Raw genomic sequence first — 22,760 nt, forward strand, 5'->3', positions numbered from 1 at the left:
AAATAATTTGTTTTATTTTTTAATTGTTGATACACTATGGATATTCTATATAGTATTGTTCCCCTAACTAAAACATGGTATAGGAGATTATTTAATGGCATAGGAAGATAATAATTGTATATTACTCAATTAAAAACTGGTTCCCACTGGGAGCCAGTGACTCACACCTGTAATTCTAGCTACTCAGGAGGCTGAGATCTGAGGATCACAGTTCAAAACCAGCCTGGGCAGAAAAGGTCATGAAACTCTTTATCTCCAATTAACCATTAGAAAACCAGAAGTGGAGCTGGTGGCTCAAAGTGGTAGAGTGCTCAAGGACAGTGTGCAGACCCTGAGTTCAAGCCCCACAACCAACAAAAAAGGAAACTGGTTCCTACACTCCATGCTCAGGGACTGTAGGTAAAGCTTAGTGGGAGAGTGCTTGATTAGCATTTGTGAGGAACTAGGTTCTATCTTGAGCACTTCAAAACAAAACAAAATCCCTATGCCCAGTGTATAAGGTGAACTCAGCTTCTAAAATCAAGAGGATAAAAAAATATATTAGCTTGGGGCTGGGAAGGTGGTTCAGTGGTAGAGCACTTGCCTTGCATGCTCGAGGCCCTGGGTTCGATTCCTCAGCACCACATAAGATAAAAGCCGGAAGTGGCGCTGTGGCTCAAGTGGTAGAGTGCTAGCCTTGAGCTGAAGAGCTGAGGGACAGCATCCAGGCCCAGAGATCAGGCCCCACGACCGGACCCAAAAAATATATATATTAGCTTATCACATGTGATAGATACATAATCTATAAATATATTTATAAAAATGTAGACAGACATTAGAAAAAGCTAGAAGGCCATATAGTCCATGTCAATAGTATTTATTGTTACAGAGTAGCATGGTATGTTTTTATGTATTTAGATACATTTTACCCAACATGTACCCATTGTTTTTAAGGTAATTTTTAATGAAGTCTTTTTATATAAATAATGTAGTATCTTACCTAGGATACACTGCTAAGTGGCTTTAAGGTAGCAGGGTGAGGAGAGGAAGGTTTATGGACAGCTTCATGAAGGTGGCCGTTGAAGGGCTCAAGATTCAGGAGTAAGAGAACCGACTTTGCTGGGAGAAGATGATCTAAGCCGGAAGAGGCCTGGCTTGTTCCCCATTGCCTGAGTAGGAAAGGAATACTAAGAGCAGTAAGAAGGGTGGGAAAGAAAAAACTTAGGATGCCCAGGATCTATGGGTCTCAAACATTGACAATAAGACATCATGACTTGGGGTCATGATGTCCAGGAAATTTTAAAAGCGAGTGAGAACAGCTGTCCTAGGACTCTGCTTTCATTTAGCTGGCTATAATTTTGTTCCTCTTCTTTCCAGAGAGGACTGCCCTTGCCTTCTAGATTTCCTGGGTGTTGGTTGTTGTTGTTTTATATTAGTATACATCCTACTTTTCTCTTTTTCCTGTCCCCTTTTTTGCTCAAAAGCAAAATTGGTGAGACAAAGTGGAGAGGTGAGATAGAGGTCCCTCCCTATCTCCATGGCTGACTCTTCCAGCCCTGCCTACCTGCCTTGGAATTTTCCACTCATGCTGGTTCTCCAGCGCATCTGGATCACAGATAAAGCAATGGTAATTGCACTGCACTTGGGCAAAGGTAAAGCCAGGTTTGGGGACAGTCTCGTTAAAGTTTCTTATTGCTCAGTCTATGATGTGCCTCCAAGATGGCCCTCACTCCCACTCTGACTACTGTCACTGTATGTATTTCTTCCGTGGACAGTGCTCCAGATAATACACTTTCTACTCCCTTCTCTTCAGCTGCCACATCAACCGTATTCTGGAGTCCCCCAGGGGCAATGCTCTGCTGGTTGGCGTAGGTGGGAGTGGCAAGCAGAGCCTCACAAGGCTGGCGGCTTTCATCAGCTCCATGGACGTATTCCAGATCACGCTGCGCAAAGGTTACCAGATCCCTGACTTCAAGGTAAACAGATCCACTGCCGTGGGGATAAGCCTTGGCCTCTGTCCAGTCACCCACAGCTCCCTGCCATTCTTCTGTGGTTCTACAGTCCCCTTGCCCAGAACTTATTCTTAATTGTCCATTTTGGTCTTCGTGTCTGAACTAGTAACAAGAAGGGCTTTTATTTCTCTCATTAGAATCAGTTTCAGAAGAGTGGCCTTGCCAAGGTCACTGGGGATGGAACATCAACACGTTCCCTTACATCAGGCTTAGCACACAGCTTGCTAAGTCTTCTAGTAGCCATAAGAGGAATTCCAACAGTCTGTCCAAGTTATATAAGAGATTCATAGTTTAGAAGATGGATTCAGTAACCACTGGCCTCTGCGACCTGTACTGACATTTCCTGTTTTTAAGTGGCAAGCATATAGGACTGATGATGCATGTTGCAAGAAGTAAAGAAAGACATTATATGTACAACCTTCAAGGACTGTTTTTTCAGGCTCTCCCTTTTATCCAAGGCTGCAACCCAATCACAATGTGAAGCCTTGGTGTAATTTCCATCTGCCTTGCCCTTGCTGTTCTTGGGAGAAACACCCCCCACTCCAGCCAACGAGGGGAAAGGTAGATACTCACTTCTGCTCTGAAACCATAGCTCAGCCTCTCAAAGCTGACTATATCCAAGGTCACATATCAGACTCAAGTTAGGTTTTTCTTTAATGCTTCCAAAAGAGACAAAATTAAACAGTGTGGTAGAAATTATGCATTTACAGAATGATAGAAGACAGTGGTTTTATACTAAGACCTGGGTTATGTACTGAATCTTCTAATAATACTGATGCCTGTATCCTACCCCTAGATGTTAATATTTAACAGATGTGGGGATTAGCCTGGGTATAAGGTGTTTTTCAAAATATGTCCCAGATGATTTTAATGAAAACTGAGAGACACCATCTTAGATCATTCTGTAAAGGTAAGACCCATTGATCTAAAAAGGAATGCAGTTATCTTTATAGCAAGGAGGGTGTTTGGACTTTACAGAAGCGCTGCAGTAAGATTGTTTGAGGCTGTTAGGAAATGATCCCTGCGTGATGCTGTAGAAAACAGACCAGGGTAGGGGTCAGTGTGGACCTGAGGGGTGATGTAGCAAAGGATCAAGACTTACAACACTTGACAAACTCAGGACTTGACATTCTAGCTTAGCACTACAGCTTTCATAGGAAATATACTATATAGGAAATATACTATAGGGGTGTGTGTGTGTGTGTGTGTGTGTGTGTGTGTGTTCCCTAATAATTTTTTTCCAACAACAGCTTTGGTGGAGTTACTCATAACAATGCAAGATGCTGTTATAAGATATATTCATCCTCAAACAGCTAGCCCCAAATCTCTGTCTCATTGGTCATAACAGAGTCACTTGTTCTCAAGAGGAAGTTTCTTCCATGAAGATATAAATGAAAAAATCACCTTTGTCCTTTGAGAAGACCCTTTGTTCCCTTTTTGTACGAACAGGGGAATCCTGAGCTAGTGCAAGAGCCAACAAGATTTATGAAACCAGGGTCCTCGCTGTGTAGTTCTCCTTGCTCACCTCCTTTGACATTGATGTCCAGCATTGAGGCATATTTTCCTGTCTGTTGGTACAAAATAGCACTCCTCCCTACCTCCCAACATAGTCATGCTTTATTTCCACCAAAGTACATAGGAAAATAGGTCCATTCCTAAGGAGTAGATTGGGGAATCCCCCTCAAAATGTCCTTCTTCTCAGAGATTTCTGATTTCAATGTTCCTTCCAGGTGGATTTGGCCAGTCTGTGTATGAAAACTGGTGTGAAGAACCTCAGCACCGTGTTTCTCATGACTGATGCCCAAGTGGCCGATGAGAGGTTCCTCGTGCTCATCAATGACCTCTTGGCATCTGGTAAGGGACTTCTTTCGTTTGTAGATCTGGGTTAGTCAAAGGTGGAGATATGTTTGATCCAAGTCAGAAAACTTGGTCACAGAAATGAGGGAGAAAACTGATACCATGAAGGACTGGTTTGTTAAAGTCCTTCCTATGATTGGTTCTATGCCAGCTGCTCTGACTCATAGATTCTACTTCCATTGCAAAGCATACGGTAATCTTGAGGCTGTCTTAGTGGGACCAGAACTGATTATGGGAAGAAGAAGAAGGCTCAGGGGCCTGAAGACTGCTGAGCCCAGAGAGGATTCTGTTCTGTCTCTATACCCATGGCAAAGAGAAGCAAAACGCATACAGGATTTCAGATAGATTAGGCATTGACAGAAGATAAGCAGAGTGAGTGTGCACATACATTTACAATAAAACGAGTTCGGATTAACAAGTTAACCAAGGATTCAGAATCTTGTAGAAGCAAAGTAAGAGCAGATATAGAGCCAGCCACCAGTGGCTCCTGCCTATAATCATAGCTACTACCCAGGAGGTTGAGATTTGAGGAGAGAAGTTCAAAGCTAGCCTGTGTAGGAAAGTCTATGAGACTCTTATGTCCAATCAACCACCAAAACTCCAGAAGTGGAGCTGTAGCTCAAGTGGTAGAGTGCTAGAATTGGGGGGGGGGAACCTTAGGGGCAATGCCCAAGCCCTGAATTCAAGCCCCAATACTGGCACAAAAAGAAAACAAAAAAATCCCAGCAGATATAAAATGCCATCACACAGTTTTCCTTGGTCCCCAGTGACCTTGACAGAGATTGTCAAGTACCCTATGACACTAGCTATACAAGATAGGACTGAAATGAACAGCTCAATTCCTATTAATTCTTACTTTATGGGGTCTTTATTTAGGAATTCAGGACTATGTCAACCATTGCAAAATTATATAGACACAATATGTTTTCCTAAGACAATAGAGTGCATGAAAAGACTATATATTTCATGCACAAATCATTCATTTATACCAGAAGCCAATGCCACACCCCTCTAAATCCTAGCTACTCAGGAGGCTGAGATCTGAGCATCAAGATTCAAGGCCAACACAGTCAGGAAAGTCTGTGATGCTATTATCCCTAGTTTACCACCAAAAAGCCAGAAATGGCACTATGGCTAAAGTGGGAGAGTGTTTGTCTTCAGCAAAATTCCAAAGGACAGTACCCAGGCCCTGAGTTCAAGCCCCAGTATTGGCACCAACCAAAAGAAAGAACACATATTACTCCGCTTCGTCTCCAATGACCTTGACAGAGATCACCAAGTGTCCTATGACACTGCAAGTATGAGACAGGACTTCATTGGAAAGCTGAATTTTCACTTTACAATCCAAGTTTTTTAGGAATTCAAAACTTATGCGAACTTTCCAAAAACATACAGGCACGTCATATTTATATGTAAGACAAAAGAGTACGTAAAAATTTTGGGCATAAATAATGCACTTATGCCAGGTGCCCATGGCTCACTCCTCTCAATTGTAGCTACTTGGGAATCTGAGATCTAAAGATAGAGATGTAGAGGCAACCCAGGCAGGCAAATCCTTAAGAGACTTCTTTCCAATTAACCAGCAAAAAGCTGGAACTGGAGGCATGGCTCAAGTGGTAGAGCCAGACACTGAGTTCAAGACCTAGTATATAATGTGCATATGTTAATTAAAGGGAAAATATATACTATACTGGCTCATAAACTGAATTTCACATCTGCAAAACTGCTCCTTCATCTAGGCAAAGAAAACAGTCAATATACAGATGTTCCTGAAAAAAAAAAGTCTGCTTCCAATTCCTCTGTGTTCTAAAAGCCCATTCCAAAAGTGTTCTGCTGAATATTCTTTGGTTTATGAAGCCCAGGGATCATCACACGTACCTTTCTCCATCCTCTATCCCATGTTATCAGAGGTGATGCATCTCAGGATGGCTTATCTAATCCCTTTTCAGAATCAAGGTCTGTTTCATATTTTATGGTGGTATTGTCATTCCATGAAGAGCTATGCAACTGATCATGACTGGGCATTCTCTGGCTCTTTATTGGTTTATCTCTAATAAGGACCCACATTCCAGGTTCCCTACTATGCTGGCTCCTAGCATGACACTGATCCCACACCCTTGTCTTTCCAGACCTATGCCATTTACATTGGCATTATGTTCAGGAGTTTTCCAACCAACTCTCATACCCTCCCTCCTCCCACACATGAAACTCTCCCCTTCCTAGATAGTGTCTGTATGTAACATCTTACCTCCATACTTAACTTACAACATTGCGGTACCTTTTGTATTAAATGAGTGAGGGATTCAACTGGTCTCTCATCCTAAAGCTATCCTGAAATCTAATTTCAAAAACAACCAAGAGAAATAAAACTGTGCTTCCCACAATGTATGGCTTTGGAGATGTCAGGCAGGCTGCCAGGCTCGCTCTGAATGTACCTGGCTCCCATCCAGCCAGGTCACCTTCGCCTAAAACAATGTCTGAGAATAGGAATGGTTACACTTTTTGCCAATGGAAGTTTTAGTCCTCAATTAAGTATCTCCAGCCTTTCCTTTAGAAGACCACTTTTTAAAATGAATTTCTGAAGTTTCTCCCACCGAAAATTTAATGCAGTCAGCTTGCTCCAAAGTGGCAGAGTTTCTGACTCGCAATTCCCTTTTAAGTCTTCCATAATAAAAAAAAAAACAGCATGATTTGCATAAATATGTTAAGAAGGTGGGAATATAGTTAAAATTAATGCTTTCTTCCTCTAAATTGTCTTCTTTATTTTTAACCCACTTCAGCAGGAAAGATTAGAGTATATCTTCATTACATTATTCCCTTACCGAGGTATCATTTCTGACTAGAAAGAAAGCAAATGCCAGTCTAGCCAAAGCTGGAGGGAATTCTCACAATCTCATTCCCTTCTAAATGTTTGTCAATCTCTGTGATGTTATGCAATGACTGCATCTTTGAAAAGTACACTAGAGTGTAGGAAAGTTTACCTTGGGCTCCCTCACCAATAACTTGTTACTCTGTAATGATTTACTGTCCTGGGCTGGTTTGCTACAATGGTACCATGAGTGCTCCCCCCAAAATGTCTCCTTCAGAACACCAGTCATTTCATGCCACAGACTATCCACATACTTTTAGCTCGCTGTTTTATCCCTTGGTATTCTGACATCATTCACAAATCCATGTCATGATGATGTTTGGTGTGTGAATCCCACTTTATGACGCCAACCACACATTTCAGAAATAGTCTTTATATAAACTGCATCTTAGAAGGATTACAGTTTAATAAAAAGAAAATAAATGAAAAATAGTTCTTGGTCCTACAGAATTAAGAAGAGTGAGGAAAGAAATGTAGGAGAGGAATGGGTAAGAATGTTGAATGACATTAATCAAGACATAGTATACCCATAAACTGCTGTGTTGAATGGCAATTCCTTTGTACAACTACTTAAATATCATTGAAAAAAATAGTTCTTGACCTTATTAGTAAAAAGATACCTAATCATACTTAGAGCAGCATGGCCACCCAAGTTAAAAACAGACTTCCCATCTCTGGGCCACTTCCCCTAGCTGTCAAGAGAATGACCTTGAGGATTACTCAGCTGTTAGTGAAACTATGCATGGAATGTAAGCATTGGCTTGACCTGAAAAGTTCGATCCTCACTATGACCTCTCTGTGACCTAATTTATCTAATTTCTGAAGAATGTATACTTATCATCTAACTCTAGTATTTTGAAAATGCCTAGAAAGATATTTTCTTTCTGTCCATAATCCAAAGGAAAGTCCCATCCAAATCTAGGGTGAAAAATAAGAATTACCTCTTACCCCTGGATTTCCAGGGCAGCACCTCTGTCTCCAGCTTTGCAGCCTCCCAGAAATCTTATTTCTACTGTGACAGCCCAATTAGCACTAACCAAGAAAAAGACCTAGCCTCATCCAGGTGTAATGTTTCTTCCTATGATAGACGCCATACTTTATTTCATTTGGAATCTTACTTTAGCAATTTTCTTTTGACTTTTCAAAAACTTTAATTGTTCTCCCCAAAATTAAGATTTCTTTTCTTTGGTCCTGTCTAGATCATTTTTTGTGTGTGTGCTGTTCCTGGGACTTGAACTCAGGGCCTGGGTGCTATCCTGAGGTTTTTTGGCTCAAGGCTAGTGCTCTACCAATTGAGCCACAACTCTACCTCTGGTTTGGGGGGGACATAATTAATTGGAGATAAGAGTCTTAGGATGCTGAGCGCCAGTTGCTTATGCCTGTAATCCTAGCTATTCAGGAGATTTGAGGATCATGGTTCAAAGCCAGCCCAGGCAGGAAAGTCTGTAAGACTTTTATCTCCAATTAACCACTCAGAAAAACTAGAAGTGGTGCTGTGGCTCAAGTGGTAGAGGGTTAGCCTTGAGCTGAAGAGCTGAGGGACAGCACTCATAACCAACAACAACAAAAAAAAAAGTCTCAGGACTTTCTGCCCAGGTTGGCTCAGATCACCATCCTCAGATCTCAGCCTCCTGAGTAACTAGTATTACAGTCATGGGCCAGCAGAGTGTGGGTCTTTATCTTTCATTCACTCATCTACCCTGCAATCAGTTATTTAGCTCCCATTCTCCAGTCACTAGATGCTGGGCTCTGATGGCATATGTAGACATGGGTTCAAGGGGAAGAGTTACAGCCAGTTGGCTCCTCTTCTCCACCTCTGAACAAAGCTGTTCTTTTTATATCTGGTCATCTTTCTGGTTTTGAGAATTAGATCCAAGATTGATATGTCTGTGATCTACACCTACCCTATGAGAATGAAGTGTGGAAATAATTGTCACATATTTGCCATTGGATGGTGTTTCTTCTGGGAGCATTTAGAATTTGGCTTCCTGATGAGACCGTTGTATAAACTGAATTCAGGATTCATTTCTCAGGAATTTAAACAAAGCAATACAACACTTTGGAACCAAGGAGCAGCCACAAAGCATACACTTGACCTCCTAAACATAGAATTATTACTCAATAATTCCATTAATCACAGACAGTAGAACTTTAACCATGTATCTGATTGATTCTCCATCTGCAAAATAGAAATCCCAATAGGGTTAGGCAAAAGGTATGCTTAAATGATTAGCTTTTTGTTTCCTGCTTAAGGTAATAACATCCCACAAAGTTACAAATTTTGTGTCTCTTTGGATTTCCTTAAGTTGCTGACCTCCCTTCTCCCAGATCCAAGAGACAGCCAATTATCATTAATGTTCCTCTCTAATAATTTATGACTCCATATCTTCTTTATTCTGACTGCCTCAATTATGTCATCTTTTGCTTTGATGAAGACACTTCATAACTCTCCTCCTAGGTCCCAGTTAACTCCCTAGTATTATAATCTAAACTATATGTAATCCAAACCATAACTCCATTATTACTTCCTATCTGGATACAGGATAAAACCCAAGTGCCTTTTGTGTAGGAAAAAAATGACTTTGATATTCTCTCTCCTCTCCTTGTTAACCATACTTCCCTGTTACAACTTAGCAATTCCTGGCTGAAGTCACACAACATGTTGTTTTCTGATGTCTTTACTCATGATGTTCCTTTTGAGTCTCATTCTATTCCTCGGTCTAAATTAACTTTTACTAACATTAGAAGACTTGCTAAGCATTTGGGGCTCATACCTATGATCCTAGCTACTCAGGAAATGGAAATCCAAAGGCTCATTGTCCAAACCCAGACTAGGGAAGAAAAGTCCAACAGAGTCAACTCCAAAATAATGAGCAAAGGGTGTGGTTCAAGTAGTAGAGCACCAACCAAGTGAGCAAGCCAAATGAGAGCAAGGCCTTGGGTTCAAATTCTGAAATTGCCAAAGAAGAAGAAGGAGAAAGAGGGGGGAGAGTAAAGCATAGAGGAGGAGGAAGGGCAATTGGAAGGAGAAGGACAAAGAGAAGGGGAAGGGAAAGGGGCAAGGCAAGGCAAGGCAGGGCAGGGCAGGGCAGGGCAAGACTGGGCAGGAGGCTAGGGGAAAGAGGAAGGAGAAAGCAAAGAAAGAAGACTGGTCTTGAGCATTAATTTTCTAGTAAACTTTTATTGACACTGTCTCTTCTCCTCTCTGTGGAGCTAAAGCTGTCGGCAACTGCACATCATCATATTGAACTGAAATATGATTCATGAAAGGCAAAGACTACATTGTAGGTGTGGGCTAATGCCTACCACCTGGTTAGAAATCCTAGAAACTTTTCTCAGACTATATTCTTCAAAGAACAAAATTTGTCATTTTTATCCACTCTCCTCCATATTGATGGGTTTTTAATGTTCTCCTTTAATATAATTTTATTGTTATTATTAAGGAGTTTACAATTTTATAAGGGCTTACAATTTCATAAGTTAGGTAATGAGTACAATTCTTCTTGGACAATGTCATGCCTTCTTTTGCTTTTCCCTGTTTTCCCTCCAGTCCCTGTACACAAGTTACACAGTTCATCTTCTATATAATGTACATTGGATACTACGACTGCATTTGTTCACCCACCTTCTCTCCGCTTCTGAGCCCACCCCCTTTGCCCTCTCTAAAAAGACAATATCAACAATAATGACAACAACAACAACATGCTTTCTCTTTCTTTACAAAATATTTTGGATCATCAAAAGGCAATAAAACCAACAATGGTGCAATTATAAATGACATTGCAAAACAGAAATTTTTATTGTACAAGAATTTCTGTAAAGGGGCTGGGAAGGTGGCTCAGTGGTAGAGCGCTTGCCTTGCATGCCTGAGGCCCTGGGTTCGATTCCTCAGCACCACGTAAGCAAAAAGAAAAAAGCCAGAAGTGGTGCTGTGGCTCAAGTGGTAGAGCACTAGCCTTGAGCTGAAGAGCTGAGGGACAGTGCCCAGGCCCAGAATTCAGGCCCCACAACAGGACCCCCCCAAAAAAAATTTCTGTAAATAGGTGCTCAAAACCTGGATGACTAGATTGTCTGATATGTGCTTTTTGAACTTTACAAATGAAGCACCTGATTGCTCCCCAAGATAATTATGCACAAGTAGTGTCTGGCCAGTAGAGGTTGAATTCTTGTTCCTCTCAACCCCACCAAAACTTGGTTTGTCTAACAATTTTTGACATTGGGAAATAAATGAATTCTCATTGTTTCCATTCCCCTTTTTGCTAGTGATATTAAGTATGTTCAATGTATCTTGGCTATTCCTGTTCCTCTTCTAAGTTGCCTATTTGTGTAGCTTGACTTTTGGCTCTTGGAGTCTCTTTTCCTTGTGGCTATGTAGGATATTACACAAGATACTAACCCTTTCTTCATAATATGTGTTGTAAATACTAATAATATGTGTTGAAAATCTGTGTCTGACTTTAGTCATATCAGTTTAGTTCTGGTGTTTGAAAAGTTAATATTTTTAATGCTTTGTGTTTGAAGGGTCATATTTAGAAATATTATCCTATCCCAGTGCTTATGTTTTTATTGAAGTTATTATTGTCTTGTTTTTCATATTTATGTCTTGGGCTCTTTACTTTTGTGGCAGTAGTGAGGTTTGAACTTGGGCCTTAAATTTGCTAGAAAGTTACTCTGCCACCTGAGCCATACCTCCAGCCCTGAAATTTTTTAAGTAGCAATCTCATTGTATTTTGACACCAACATTAAATCATCCTGACATCACTTACTTATCAGTTTAACCCTCTTCATGTCAATTTTTTATGTCAGTCTCCTATTTGTCACTAGGTCTTTTTCTAGGTCTTTCACATTTGTTTGACTTCCTTATCGTACAGCAATTTCACGTTGCTCTAATCATCTCAGCTACATAGGGAGACTTCATCTGTGACTGGGAGAATCCTACCTTTGGTTCTTTTTCAGGAATAGCCTTCCTTCCCCTTTTCTCTTCTGTATACATTTATTTTTATTTTTATAGCATGTCTCCATCTTTAATATATTACTTTATATGACTATATGAAATACGAAAAGCCAGTGATCCTTTGAAGTGTATCATTCATTCTTCCATATAGTGCCTTACAAGAATCCTACTGCAATCATCACAGTTCGAAAATCGTATTGACTGGATAATCTGAAAGTTAATTTACATCCCAATATATATATTTAAAATCTAAAGACAGGTTCTAGTCCCACTTGATCCTCTGATTTTTATACCTTTTATCATTACTTGCTAAAGGGATGTAAAGAAGTGGTATCTTTATAAAAGAACCTACAAAATTACATTGTTTTAAAATTGAGTATGGGTGAAGTTCATTTTCAACATAGTGTCTTGTACATCTCATGGTTACAATGGGTCAACCTGTATCCCTATTTAAGCATTTTGTTTTTCCCTTCCCCTCCCCAAGTTGGGGAGGGAGAGAGAGGGAGGAGTTGGGGAGGTGGGGAGGGAAGGGATGGTAAGGGAAAACAAAGGAGGAGGTAACAATGCTAGATAGGAAATGTACTCATTACCCTACTCATGTAACTGTAACCCCTCTGTACACTATTTTTACAATAAAAATTGAGTATGGGCAATTAACACAACATCTAAGAGGAACCAAGGTCAAAGTGTTCAAGAATGACTCTTACGCAGCCTTAGAGACCAAACATCTACAATAAAGCTCAGTATATCTAGAAAGAAAGAGCTAGAGATATTTATCTTTGTTGATTAAAAATATCTCCTGTTCTAAGAGAAAGTACTTGTGAAAATGTCCAATCATTTTTCTTTTATTATAATTTAGTTTTTATTACCTTTAAATAGTTATACAAGGGAGTTTCAATACATGTTAGTTTATAAGTGCAGTGCCCCTGTATCTACACCTGAATGACAAACCAAGATATTTATTCCCAGCTTTTCATAATCAACTGACAAACTATTCACAATATAGTAAACATATTAAATGGTTAAGTGCCAGCTGAACACACCAATTAGGCAAGTTTACAGCTCTAGGTTCAAACCTAAGTAAAAGGAAAAAAAAGATTAACATTGGTATTCTATTAATGGCAATATAAATAGGATCGATTCACCAGGAAAGTAATAGCAAATTAGCTAGTAAAACTGAAATTTCACATATTCAGTTACTATAATTATACTTTTTGTCTGTTATGTAGAAAAATTATTGAGCAGACAAAAAGAGAGAGAATGGGTGAATACAGTCATAATAACAATGTATATATATATGAAAATGGAACCAGGTTTCTTGAAATGAGAGATGGGATAAAATGATGGATGGAGTGTCATCTATGTTTTAGGATATGTTTGTCAGGATCAAGAAATGAACCCTCTGAATATTTTTATTGGAATTGTATCTTTGTGATTGCGAGGGTACTATACCAATCCCCAGAAGCACAAGATTTCTCTTCACCTCCTAAGGCTTGCATTTTCTCCACTATAGTATTAATAGGAATTAAGATCAGGTATATCTTTTATGTATTTGTTGCTTAGCTGTCTATGGTTTTTGTTGGTATTCTATATAACTTTTAAATTAACTCTACTTCTTGGCTGGAAAATAGAAACACGATTTAATTTCAAACATTGGTTTTTCTACACAGGAAACTTGTTATTGAAGTACTGATTGTTTATGTAAATATTCTCATAGATTTTCCACGTATAAAATCAGATTTGAAACAATAATAATTTTATTGCTTTCTTAACTCTCCTTATATATCCTTACACATTCTTATTTTTTTCACTTTTTGCATGGTCTGGGATCTATATAATATTGAGTAGAAAATATGTTAACAGCTGTTTTTTATCATTCTTTATTGAAAAGGGAATATTTAACATTTTACTTTTAGCTTCGATTTTTGCTTTGGATTTAAGGTAGAGGTCTATATTATCCAATCAATATAAACCTATTGTTTCCTAGTTTGCCAACATTTTTTATTATTATCTTTAAGTTGTTCACAAAGAAGGTGCCATTTAACAAAGCAGTTTATTAATACATTATTATATCACCCCACTGTGAACATTCTTAGCCATTCTTCCCCTACTGATCCCTTCCCTCATTCTTCTTAATTTTTTAGGATATATATTGGGTTCTTGACTGCATTCTACTCCCTCCTCGTCTTCATTTGTCTACCACTTTCCCTTTGACCCCGCCCTTTTCAAGTACTTCTTCTTGGGGTGTTATTTTTGCTGAACTTTTATTTTGCCTTTCTAAGGAATTACACTATTTTAGACCTCCTTTGATTCTACCATATTTCAGTTAATATATTTGTATATACTTTCATACTGCCCAACTTATTTACTTATAACTTAACAAGCTAAATGTAGCTTCCACATATATGGGGAAACATTCATTCTTTGTCTCTCTCAGCCTGACTTACTTTACTTACCATAATTTTTTCAAGATTTTTCCATTTCTTCATGAATGCTACAATATCATTCTTTCTAATGCATGAGTAAAATTTCATTGTGGTATATATACTACATTTTCTTGATCTATTTTCCCACTGAGGGGCATGTGGATTGATTCCAAAGCTTGGCTACAGTGCTGGTTATGCTGGTAGTTTTACAGTATCCTGCTTTGGGTAAACACCCAAGAGTGGAATTGCTGGATCATGTGGCAGTTCAAATGTTTAATTTTATGAGGGCCATCCACACTGCTCTCCAGAGTGGTTGGACAAAAAATTCTCTGCATCTATTTAAATAGTCATACATTTTGTTCTTTATTAATGTGAATTATTTTCATAGATTTTTTTCTACTTTGCAGCTCTTTTTGAATTTCCAGGATAAACTTGACTCAGCTATCATACATTGATTCTTCTGCATTAAGATTTTTAAGTTTTGATGAATTAGTGAGATTGAGCACATAATTTTATTCTCCTATACTTCTTCATTAATACAATGTTTTATCTCCTTTTCAAATCCTGTTATATTGGGGAGGGGGGTTTGGGGGGATGGTCGTGGGGCTTGAACTCTGGGCCTGGGCACTATCCCTCAGCTCTTCAGCTCAAGGCTAATGCTCTACCACTTGAGCCACAGCACCACTTCCAGCTTTTTGTGCTTATGTGGTGCTAAGGAATGAAACCCAATGCCTCATGCATGCAAGTCAAGCACTCTACCACGGAACCACCTTCCTAGCTCTAATTTGTTTTTTTTATTAAAAAAAGCATAGTTGGGGACAATGTTAATGTATATTTCTGCTGTGGTGAGTGTGTGTCCATGTTTGGAAACCTAATCTGTGACAGAAAAGTAACTAGGCAGTCTTCGTGTACATTCCTGTCATTACAAGTGAGATTAAAAATCTATTCATATATCCAAGAGATATTTTTATTTTCTTCACTATGAACTTTCCCTGAATCTCTGTTGATTTACTGATCTTTTATTTGTAGAGAATTCCTTTATATGGTGGAAACATCAACTATTAACCACAATGTGAGCTGACGCGTATTTCTTTCATTTGTCTCTAAGTTATGTTCTTGTTGTGTTATTTATTTTTGATGTTTTCACCACATTTTAAAATATTTTTATGTTGCCAAATGTATCCATTTTTCTACCTGAAATTAAGTTTCTTTTTCTTAGTGATATATATTTTTTTTCTATCACTACTTTGGGATATACATGTATGTGTGTGCACACACACACACATACACGTATATCCCAAAGTAGTTTCCATATTTTCTATTATTTTATGTGGAGTTTTTTTTGCTTGTTTGTTTTCTTTTTTGGTTGCTCCTGGGGCTTGAACTCAGAGCTGGCACATTGTCCTGCCGTGTTTTTGCTCAAGGCTACAGCTCTACCATTTTGAATCACACATAGCTTGTGTAGTTTATAATTGATTACTTTTTCATAATACTAGGATTTGAACTCAAGGCCTTGTGCTTGCTAGGCAAGTGCTTTACCACTTGACTCATCTCCTATACCTAATAGTATATAATTAGAGATAAGAGTCTCTCAGACTTTCCTAACCAGGCTGGTTTCAAACAATGATCCTTAGCTCTCAACTCCCTGAGTAGCTAGGCTTATAAGTATAAGCCACCAGCACTTAACAATTTTTATGTTTTTAATAAGAAAAACACTGATCCATTTACAGCTTATCTTTTGTCCAATACAAGAACCCAATCTAAATGTTTGAGATATAAACTTTGCAAATCCCGTATAATAAATTATGAACAATTCATCATTGATTTCAACTATCATACTTACGGTATGCTGAATTCCATGAAGCCATGCCTGCTTTCTTCCTTCCTCTCCAATAGAAACTGATTGCTTGCTCTTCTTAAATAGACCCACTATCGGTATGTGTCTTTATGGTCTTTTAGATGCATAGTCTTATGCATAAATATATTTTCTATTTCATACTAAATATTAAGCTCCTTGGGAGTGCACCAATACACAGAGCCAACCGCAGAGTCATTAGTAAGTAAATGCTTTGAGAGAGAGAGAGAGCATACCATTTATGTATTATAGGATGATCTGCTCCTCACTGATGCTTACTCCCATGCTATCACTAATACAGTCACTTCCCTCTCTGAATTTGTTGTACCTTTTAAATTATCTTTAATAGTTGTACAAAGGAGTTTCAATTCAATGTGTCCATTTATGAGCACAATGAATCTTGATCCATGGCATCCCTTCCATCATTCTGTTCCTCCCCATCTTGACCATCTCACCTGTCCCCTCAAGTTACCTGCTTCCACTCACAAAGGTACATGGAATATTATGTCAGTATTCACCTACTCCTCCTTTCTCCATTCATCTGGTTGGTGTACTAATAGTATCTGTCCAGTGTCAGCATAATGTACACCAAGGTAAGATTACCAATGTCTGATTGCATCATTAAGCAAGATGCCAGCACTGCCCTTCTGTGTTCCACTGATTCCCAGGAGAGATCCCAGACCTCTACTCTGATGATGAGGTTGAGAACATTCTCAGCAACGTGAGGAATGAGGTCAAGACCCAAGGTCTGCTTGACAACCGAGAAAACTGCTGGAAGTTCTTCATAGAACGGATCCGAAGACAGCTGAAGGTAAAGAAAAGTTCCCCACCTGCCAGAGGTAGTCCATGAGAGCTTCTGCTGGTGTCGTGGACACAGCTGTCTTTACAGACTATCTAGGAATAGGTGGTATAGGTACAGAGCCCTCTTCAGCCTGAAGCACCATTGCAAAGGTGCCATTCTCATCTCCTTTATGATCCATGTCCTTTGGTCCATGGTGATGCATGCATCAGATCTTGAGCTCATGGCTAGAAAAGCTCACTAGCTCACTGTTGCATGTGCAGCTCAGTTTTCTAGGACAGCCAGAATCCAGAGCCACATCCTCTGCTGTATGTCTCTCTCTGATAGCTTCTCATTTCTTCAGGTGACTCTCTGTTTTTCCCCTGTGGGGAACAAGCTAAGGGTTCGAAGCAGGAAGTTCCCAGCCATTGTCAACTGCACAGCCATCGACTGGTTCCATGAGTGGCCTCCACAGGCTCTGGAGTCAGTCAGCCTCCGCTTCTTGCAGAACACAGAGAACATTGAGGTGAGAAGGAAGAGGAGATTCCTCCAGGTCCTCCCCGCCTTAGGACACAAGGAATTCCAGACCCAAATGTCAGTGTTAAAGTTCAGCCTGGCACAGAGCTGTTGAAACATAACTTTCCATATGATGAAGGATGAGTGGAGTGGATGGTTGCCTCAGTCTTTATGTAGAGATGACTCCCTGTATAGAGATGACTTCCCGTGTAGAGAATAACGTCTTGTTTTTTAGCCTGCAGTGAAGCAGTCCATTAGCAAGTTTATGGCATTTGTGCACACAAGTGTCAACCAAACATCCCAGCTGTATCTGAGCAATGAGCAGCACTACAACTACACAACTCCCAAGTCCTTTCTGGAGTTCATCAGACTCTACCAGAGCTTACTGCACAGGAACAGGAAAGAACTGCAGTACAAAATGGAGCGGCTGGAGAATGGCTTGCTGAAGCTACATAGCACTTCTGCTCAGGTGAGGGACACACCCTCCTCTCCTACCTGCAGAAGGAACATACCCCTAGCGTACTGAAGGGATCAAATTCTGGAAAATCATTTATATCATATATGGTTCTGCAGGGACCCGTGAGGCATCAGAACCTGTACCAAAAGTTATGGCTGCATTCCCCCAGTAGAAGCACACATCTTCCACCTTAGATCTGGTTTGTTAACAGCTCACTGAGCCTGGAATTTCTGGAGGGACCTCTTCTCTCTCCCTCTTTGCAACCTTTGTCTGCCCCTCAGCCTTCTTCTCCTCTCCAGTTCCGTCCATTCTGTTATAGTCTTTTTGATGTGTCACAAGGAAGTTGTAACATGAGGCAACACAGTATTTTGTAGAGAAAAGAGTTTATTTTACTTACAATCCAGAAGGCTTAGAAACATCAGGAAGTATTGGCTCCACTGACAGTCTCCTAGCCAATGTTGAGGACAGGTGCAAAAGAGGGACTAAGGGAAGATAATGACAATTCATCCTCATGGAATCTAGTCCAGTCCCATTAGACAAGATCTACTCCAAAAAGACAACAACTCATGAGAATGGAGCTCCACCCCTTAAAGGATCCAGCACCACAAGACCACCACACTGGGGACCAAGCTCAGCACATGCCACTTTAGCATACAAACGACCCAAACTGTAGCTCTTTCCATCCTGAAAACCAAAAGAAATGAATGGTGGGGCGAAGCAGTTGCTGGACTCTTCTCATTGAAACCTCATTACTTAAGCAAATGCTATCTCAGATCAGACATTTCTTCTAATATATCTAACTAGCAAGCCAACATACAAAGGTCCAAATCATCCTGTCTTTTTTGTATTTTCTTCTTCGCTCTTCCAGATAGCACAAGTTTATTTTAGTCAGTCTGTGGTTATGCTTTTGAACTAATTCACACACACAAAGAATGGTTTCCAGGGACTAAGATTTTAGAAAAATACTCTGATCCTCTTGTGGGGCAAGTCCCAGTATTCTGTTTCTGGTGCACAGAACATCCATGTACCTGTTTCAGGAGGGAGATGTTTCCCAGTCCCCCTATCTTGTCACCCTTTCCATGGGCATTTCTTCTTGACCACACATGGTCTCAAATCCTAGTACCAGCAGGATTGTATGGAAGTGTCTCTTCTGTGTCTGTGGCACCCTTTTCTTAATCTTCCCGTGTTACAAGGTTGGGGATGGGGGATGTCTTTAAATAAGGAGCAGTCTAACTGTGGCTTCAGTATTTTAACTGTGGGAAAGGGCACAAGAAAAGTTTAAAATAATATGTTCTAATTTCCTATTCTATTGCAGAAAAGTCATAAAATAAACCCAGAGGTCTCTCTTCCCTGTGTTTTGGTGGGCAGTGGCCTACTTCTAACCAGCAAAACCCTCCCATCTTTTTAAATGCTATCAAGCTCCTAGTCACAGTGCAGGGTATTCTTTACCTTGGGCCTGAGGCCACAGGTCAGATTGCAATCAACAAAACAACAATGGAGAATAAAAGAAGGAGAAGGTAAAGAAGGACAAGGAGGAGGAGGAAAAGGAAGAGGAGGAGGAGGAGGAGGAGGAAGAGGAGGAGGAGGAGGGAAGAAGAAAACCTTCACTTCCATTTTCTCAAATCTCCCAAGATTTAAAAAGGAACAAAAAGTTACTGGTGTGTTTGCTGACTGGAGTGATTATGCAGCTCCATCAATTTGATTTACAATTGCATCTCTGTCCTTGTAGAAATAACTCCACAGCTGAACAACAGGAGACTAGAAACAGATTAACCTTCCAACACGTGAATATAAGGCGCTTCTAGGGAGCAGCCTCTATTTGAGGTTAACACAAAGTCTCCTGGCTTCCATGAATACACAAAATTAAAGCGCATTCTCTCCCTCTCCCCCCCCCAATTTCTTTTCTTTCCTTTGATCTGCTATGAAAAGGGAATTATCAGCAGCTTCTAAGCCTCAGTTTTATTTTTTCCCCTTATGAATTTTGCATCATAAAGCATTTGAGTCAGTTCAACATGTTCCAGGAGCTCTGAAGTAATCTTTGGTCACTGTGTGCAATAGACTGCAGAAAATTAAAAGGCAAGAGGTCATACTGGAATGAAAAGTTTATGGACTGTACTTTAAATACAAATGGCTATTTTACTCTTCTAAAGTAAATAAGTCTGTGTCTTCCTTTTGCATGTGAAAAAAGACCATTCCATGAGACTGGCATCAGAATCCACTAGAGACCTCTTAAAGTGCAGACTTCTAGGCCCTACTTTCAAGAAATTCTGACTCAGTAGATGTGGAGTCGGGCCAGGGAGTTTGCACATCTCATTTAGAGGTAATGTGGATGCTGCTACTCCTAGGCAACCACATACCCTGCTGACCTGACTGTAAACAGAACACCATCCGTTGCCTCCCAGATAGTAAGATCAACAGACAATTTCCCAGTGCTGATCCTCCTGTCACCCCATTATGCCTTCAGAGCTGATCCAGGAACCCAGCTGGCCTGATCAGTAGGATCCTTCCTGTCCCATGTTAGCCTGGTCATCTATTTCTAGTACGGCTATGGAACATTGAGAACCACCAAAAGCTACTGAGTCAGTGTTTTTTAATTAAACAAGTGATCTTTTTAGGGGCCTAGTTGCTAGGCAAAGTATTACGTTAGACACATGTATATTAAAAAGAAAAAAACATAGCACCAACCAATGTCAGTAAGAAGCAGCTCAGATCATTTGGAAATGAAGGGACGGATTGGGGCACTCCATTCTAAAATATTTCACCATACTTCTCTAGAGAATGAGAGAGTGTCCAGTGTTTTTTTTTTTTCCTTTCCCCAGTCAGGGAGCTGCTTGGACCCATCAGAGAATATAACTTTGCATCCAGTGTTAGCCACTCATGAGGCTGAGATCTGAGAATCAAGGTTCAAAGCCAGTCCACACAGGAAAGTCCATGAGACTCTTACCTTAAATTAACCAGCAAAAAGCCAGCCATGGAACTGTGGTTCAAATGGTAGAGCACTGGCATTGAGTGAAAAAGCTAAAGGACAGTGCCTCGGCCCTAGTTCAAGCCCCAGTACCAGCAAAAACGAAGTTGGATTTCTGTTGTGCTCTGCAGAGTTGGGTCCTCAGGGCCATGCCTACCCACCCTCCCTCTACTCATGATAAGCCCCATACTTCTTCTCCAATGCAGGTGGATGATCTGAAAGCCAAGCTGGCCACCCAGGAAGTGGAGCTAAAGCAGAAGAATGAAGCCGCAGACAAGCTGATTCGGGTGGTGGGTGTGGAGACGGAGAAGATGAGCAGAGAGAAAGCTGTGGCCGACGAGGAAGAGCGGAAGGTGGCCCTCATCATGCTCGAGGTACAGCAAAAGCAGAAGGACTGTGAGGAAGACCTCGCCAAAGCAGAGCCAGCCCTCATGGCAGCCCAGGCAGCTCTCAATACCCTTAACAAGGTAGGAGCGAGTTGGCTGCACCTGCTTGCCTCTTGGTGGGGGGGATCCAGACACAATGCCATACCCAGGTATTCCTGGGAGATGAGGAGAGTGAAGCAGGAACTAAAAGTGGGCTCCAAGTCAAGGCCCAGAGAAGAGAATGACTTGCCCAGAGTCATAGATTCAAGCATGATAGCTAGGAAGTGAACTTCCCCGATCTGCAGAAATCCAGTCCCAGACATTGTCCTGCTGTGATAACCCTGGACTACTTTTGCCCACTGGGGACTACAGGACACCCAAGCTTATCCTCAATGTGTAAGATAGAAGGTCAAGGAAGCTGAGATCTAAGGATCTCAGTTCAAAGCCAGCCCAGCCAGGCTGTGAAACTCTCAACTCCATGAACGAGACTCTTATCTCCAATTAGCCACCACAAACGAAAAGCAGAAGTGGAGCTATGGCTCAACTGATCACCAGCTTTGAGCAAAAAAAAAAAAAAAAGTCTAAGAGACAACATCCAGGCCCTGAGTTCAAACCCCACTACTACATAGAAAAAAATATAATAAACAAAAAGACTAAAATATTAGCTCCAAAATATGAAAAATAATCTGTAAAACCAATTTAGCAAGTGTTCAATTAAGTGGTGACAATGGGGAGTTTTAAGTACACCCTAGCCAGGTTTCTCCCTGAGCTCAAAGCAGCAGCCAGGTCAACCTGCAGGCCTCAAATTAGACTGCGTTCAGCCCTGCATCATTTAGGATTCCTTCTCCTTTCGGTTCATTCCACATAAATCAGGCCTCCTGCTTTCCTGAGGGTCCCAGCCCCCATCATTCTACCTAAATAGACTCTATGCGACCACCCTGGTCCACTGCTCTCTGCCTATTTCAGAAGTCTGAGCAATCCTTTTTCCCTCTTCTACATTGACAGAATTATACTTGCATGTATTTATGGGTTACAAAGTGATGTTATGATTTTTCAATTCAATGTGGGATGATTGAATCAAGCTAATTAACATACCCGTTGCCTCAAATATTTAATATTTTTGTGATGAGAGGATTTGAAATTTGTTCCTGGAGTGATATCAACATATACAGTACTCAACTGTTGGCTATATTCATCATCCTTTGCAATAACAGATCTCAAAAAATTTAATATGTATTCCTCCCATTGAACTGAGGCTTCTTTGAGTAGAATTGCTCCATAACTCCTAACTTCCTCCACCCTGGGACTCTAGTAATCCCCATTCTCCTCTGCTTCAATTAGTTCAATTTGTCTTAGGTTCCATAAATGGGATAGAAATTCATTGTGTTTTGCCTTTCTGTGTTCAGTTTATTTCATGTAGTATAACCTTCTCAAATTTTATCCATGCTGTCACAAATGATAGAATGTCTTTTTTTTATTTTTTTATTTTTGCCAGTCCTGGGGCTTGATCTTTGGGCCTGGACTCTCTCTCTAGGCTTCTTTTACTTAAGGCTAGTGCTCTACCCCTTGAGCCACAGCACCACTGCTGGCTTTTTCTGAGTAATTTATTGGAGGTAAGAGTCCCATAGATTTTCCTGCTTCGAACCACAATCCCCAGAGCTCATCCTCCTGAGTAGCTAGGATTACAAGTATGAGCCACTGGTGCCAGGCTATGTCTTTCTTTTTTT

At 40.4% G+C, this 22,760-nt stretch overlaps 1 protein-coding gene across 1 annotated transcript in view; it reads left to right on the plus strand.

The window, feature by feature from the left end:
• The window catches only part of Dnah9 (dynein, axonemal, heavy chain 9), a 354,260-nt gene that overhangs the window by 209,279 nt on the left and 122,221 nt on the right, over nucleotides 1-22,760 (plus strand). The window contains exons 44-49 of the mRNA XM_013013168.1: nucleotides 1,793-1,955; nucleotides 3,722-3,845; nucleotides 16,621-16,763; nucleotides 17,095-17,256; nucleotides 17,482-17,715; nucleotides 20,875-21,135. Coding sequence (XP_012868622.1) covers nucleotides 1,793-1,955; nucleotides 3,722-3,845; nucleotides 16,621-16,763; nucleotides 17,095-17,256; nucleotides 17,482-17,715; nucleotides 20,875-21,135 — 1,087 coding nt within the window. The remainder of the gene's footprint in view (nucleotides 1-1,792; nucleotides 1,956-3,721; nucleotides 3,846-16,620; nucleotides 16,764-17,094; nucleotides 17,257-17,481; nucleotides 17,716-20,874; nucleotides 21,136-22,760) is intronic.

The sequence above is a fragment of the Dipodomys ordii genome, unplaced genomic scaffold, assembly GCF_000151885.1.
Source record: "Dipodomys ordii isolate 6190 unplaced genomic scaffold, Dord_2.0 Scaffold19, whole genome shotgun sequence".
NCBI classification, from domain to species: domain Eukaryota; kingdom Metazoa; phylum Chordata; class Mammalia; order Rodentia; family Heteromyidae; genus Dipodomys; species Dipodomys ordii.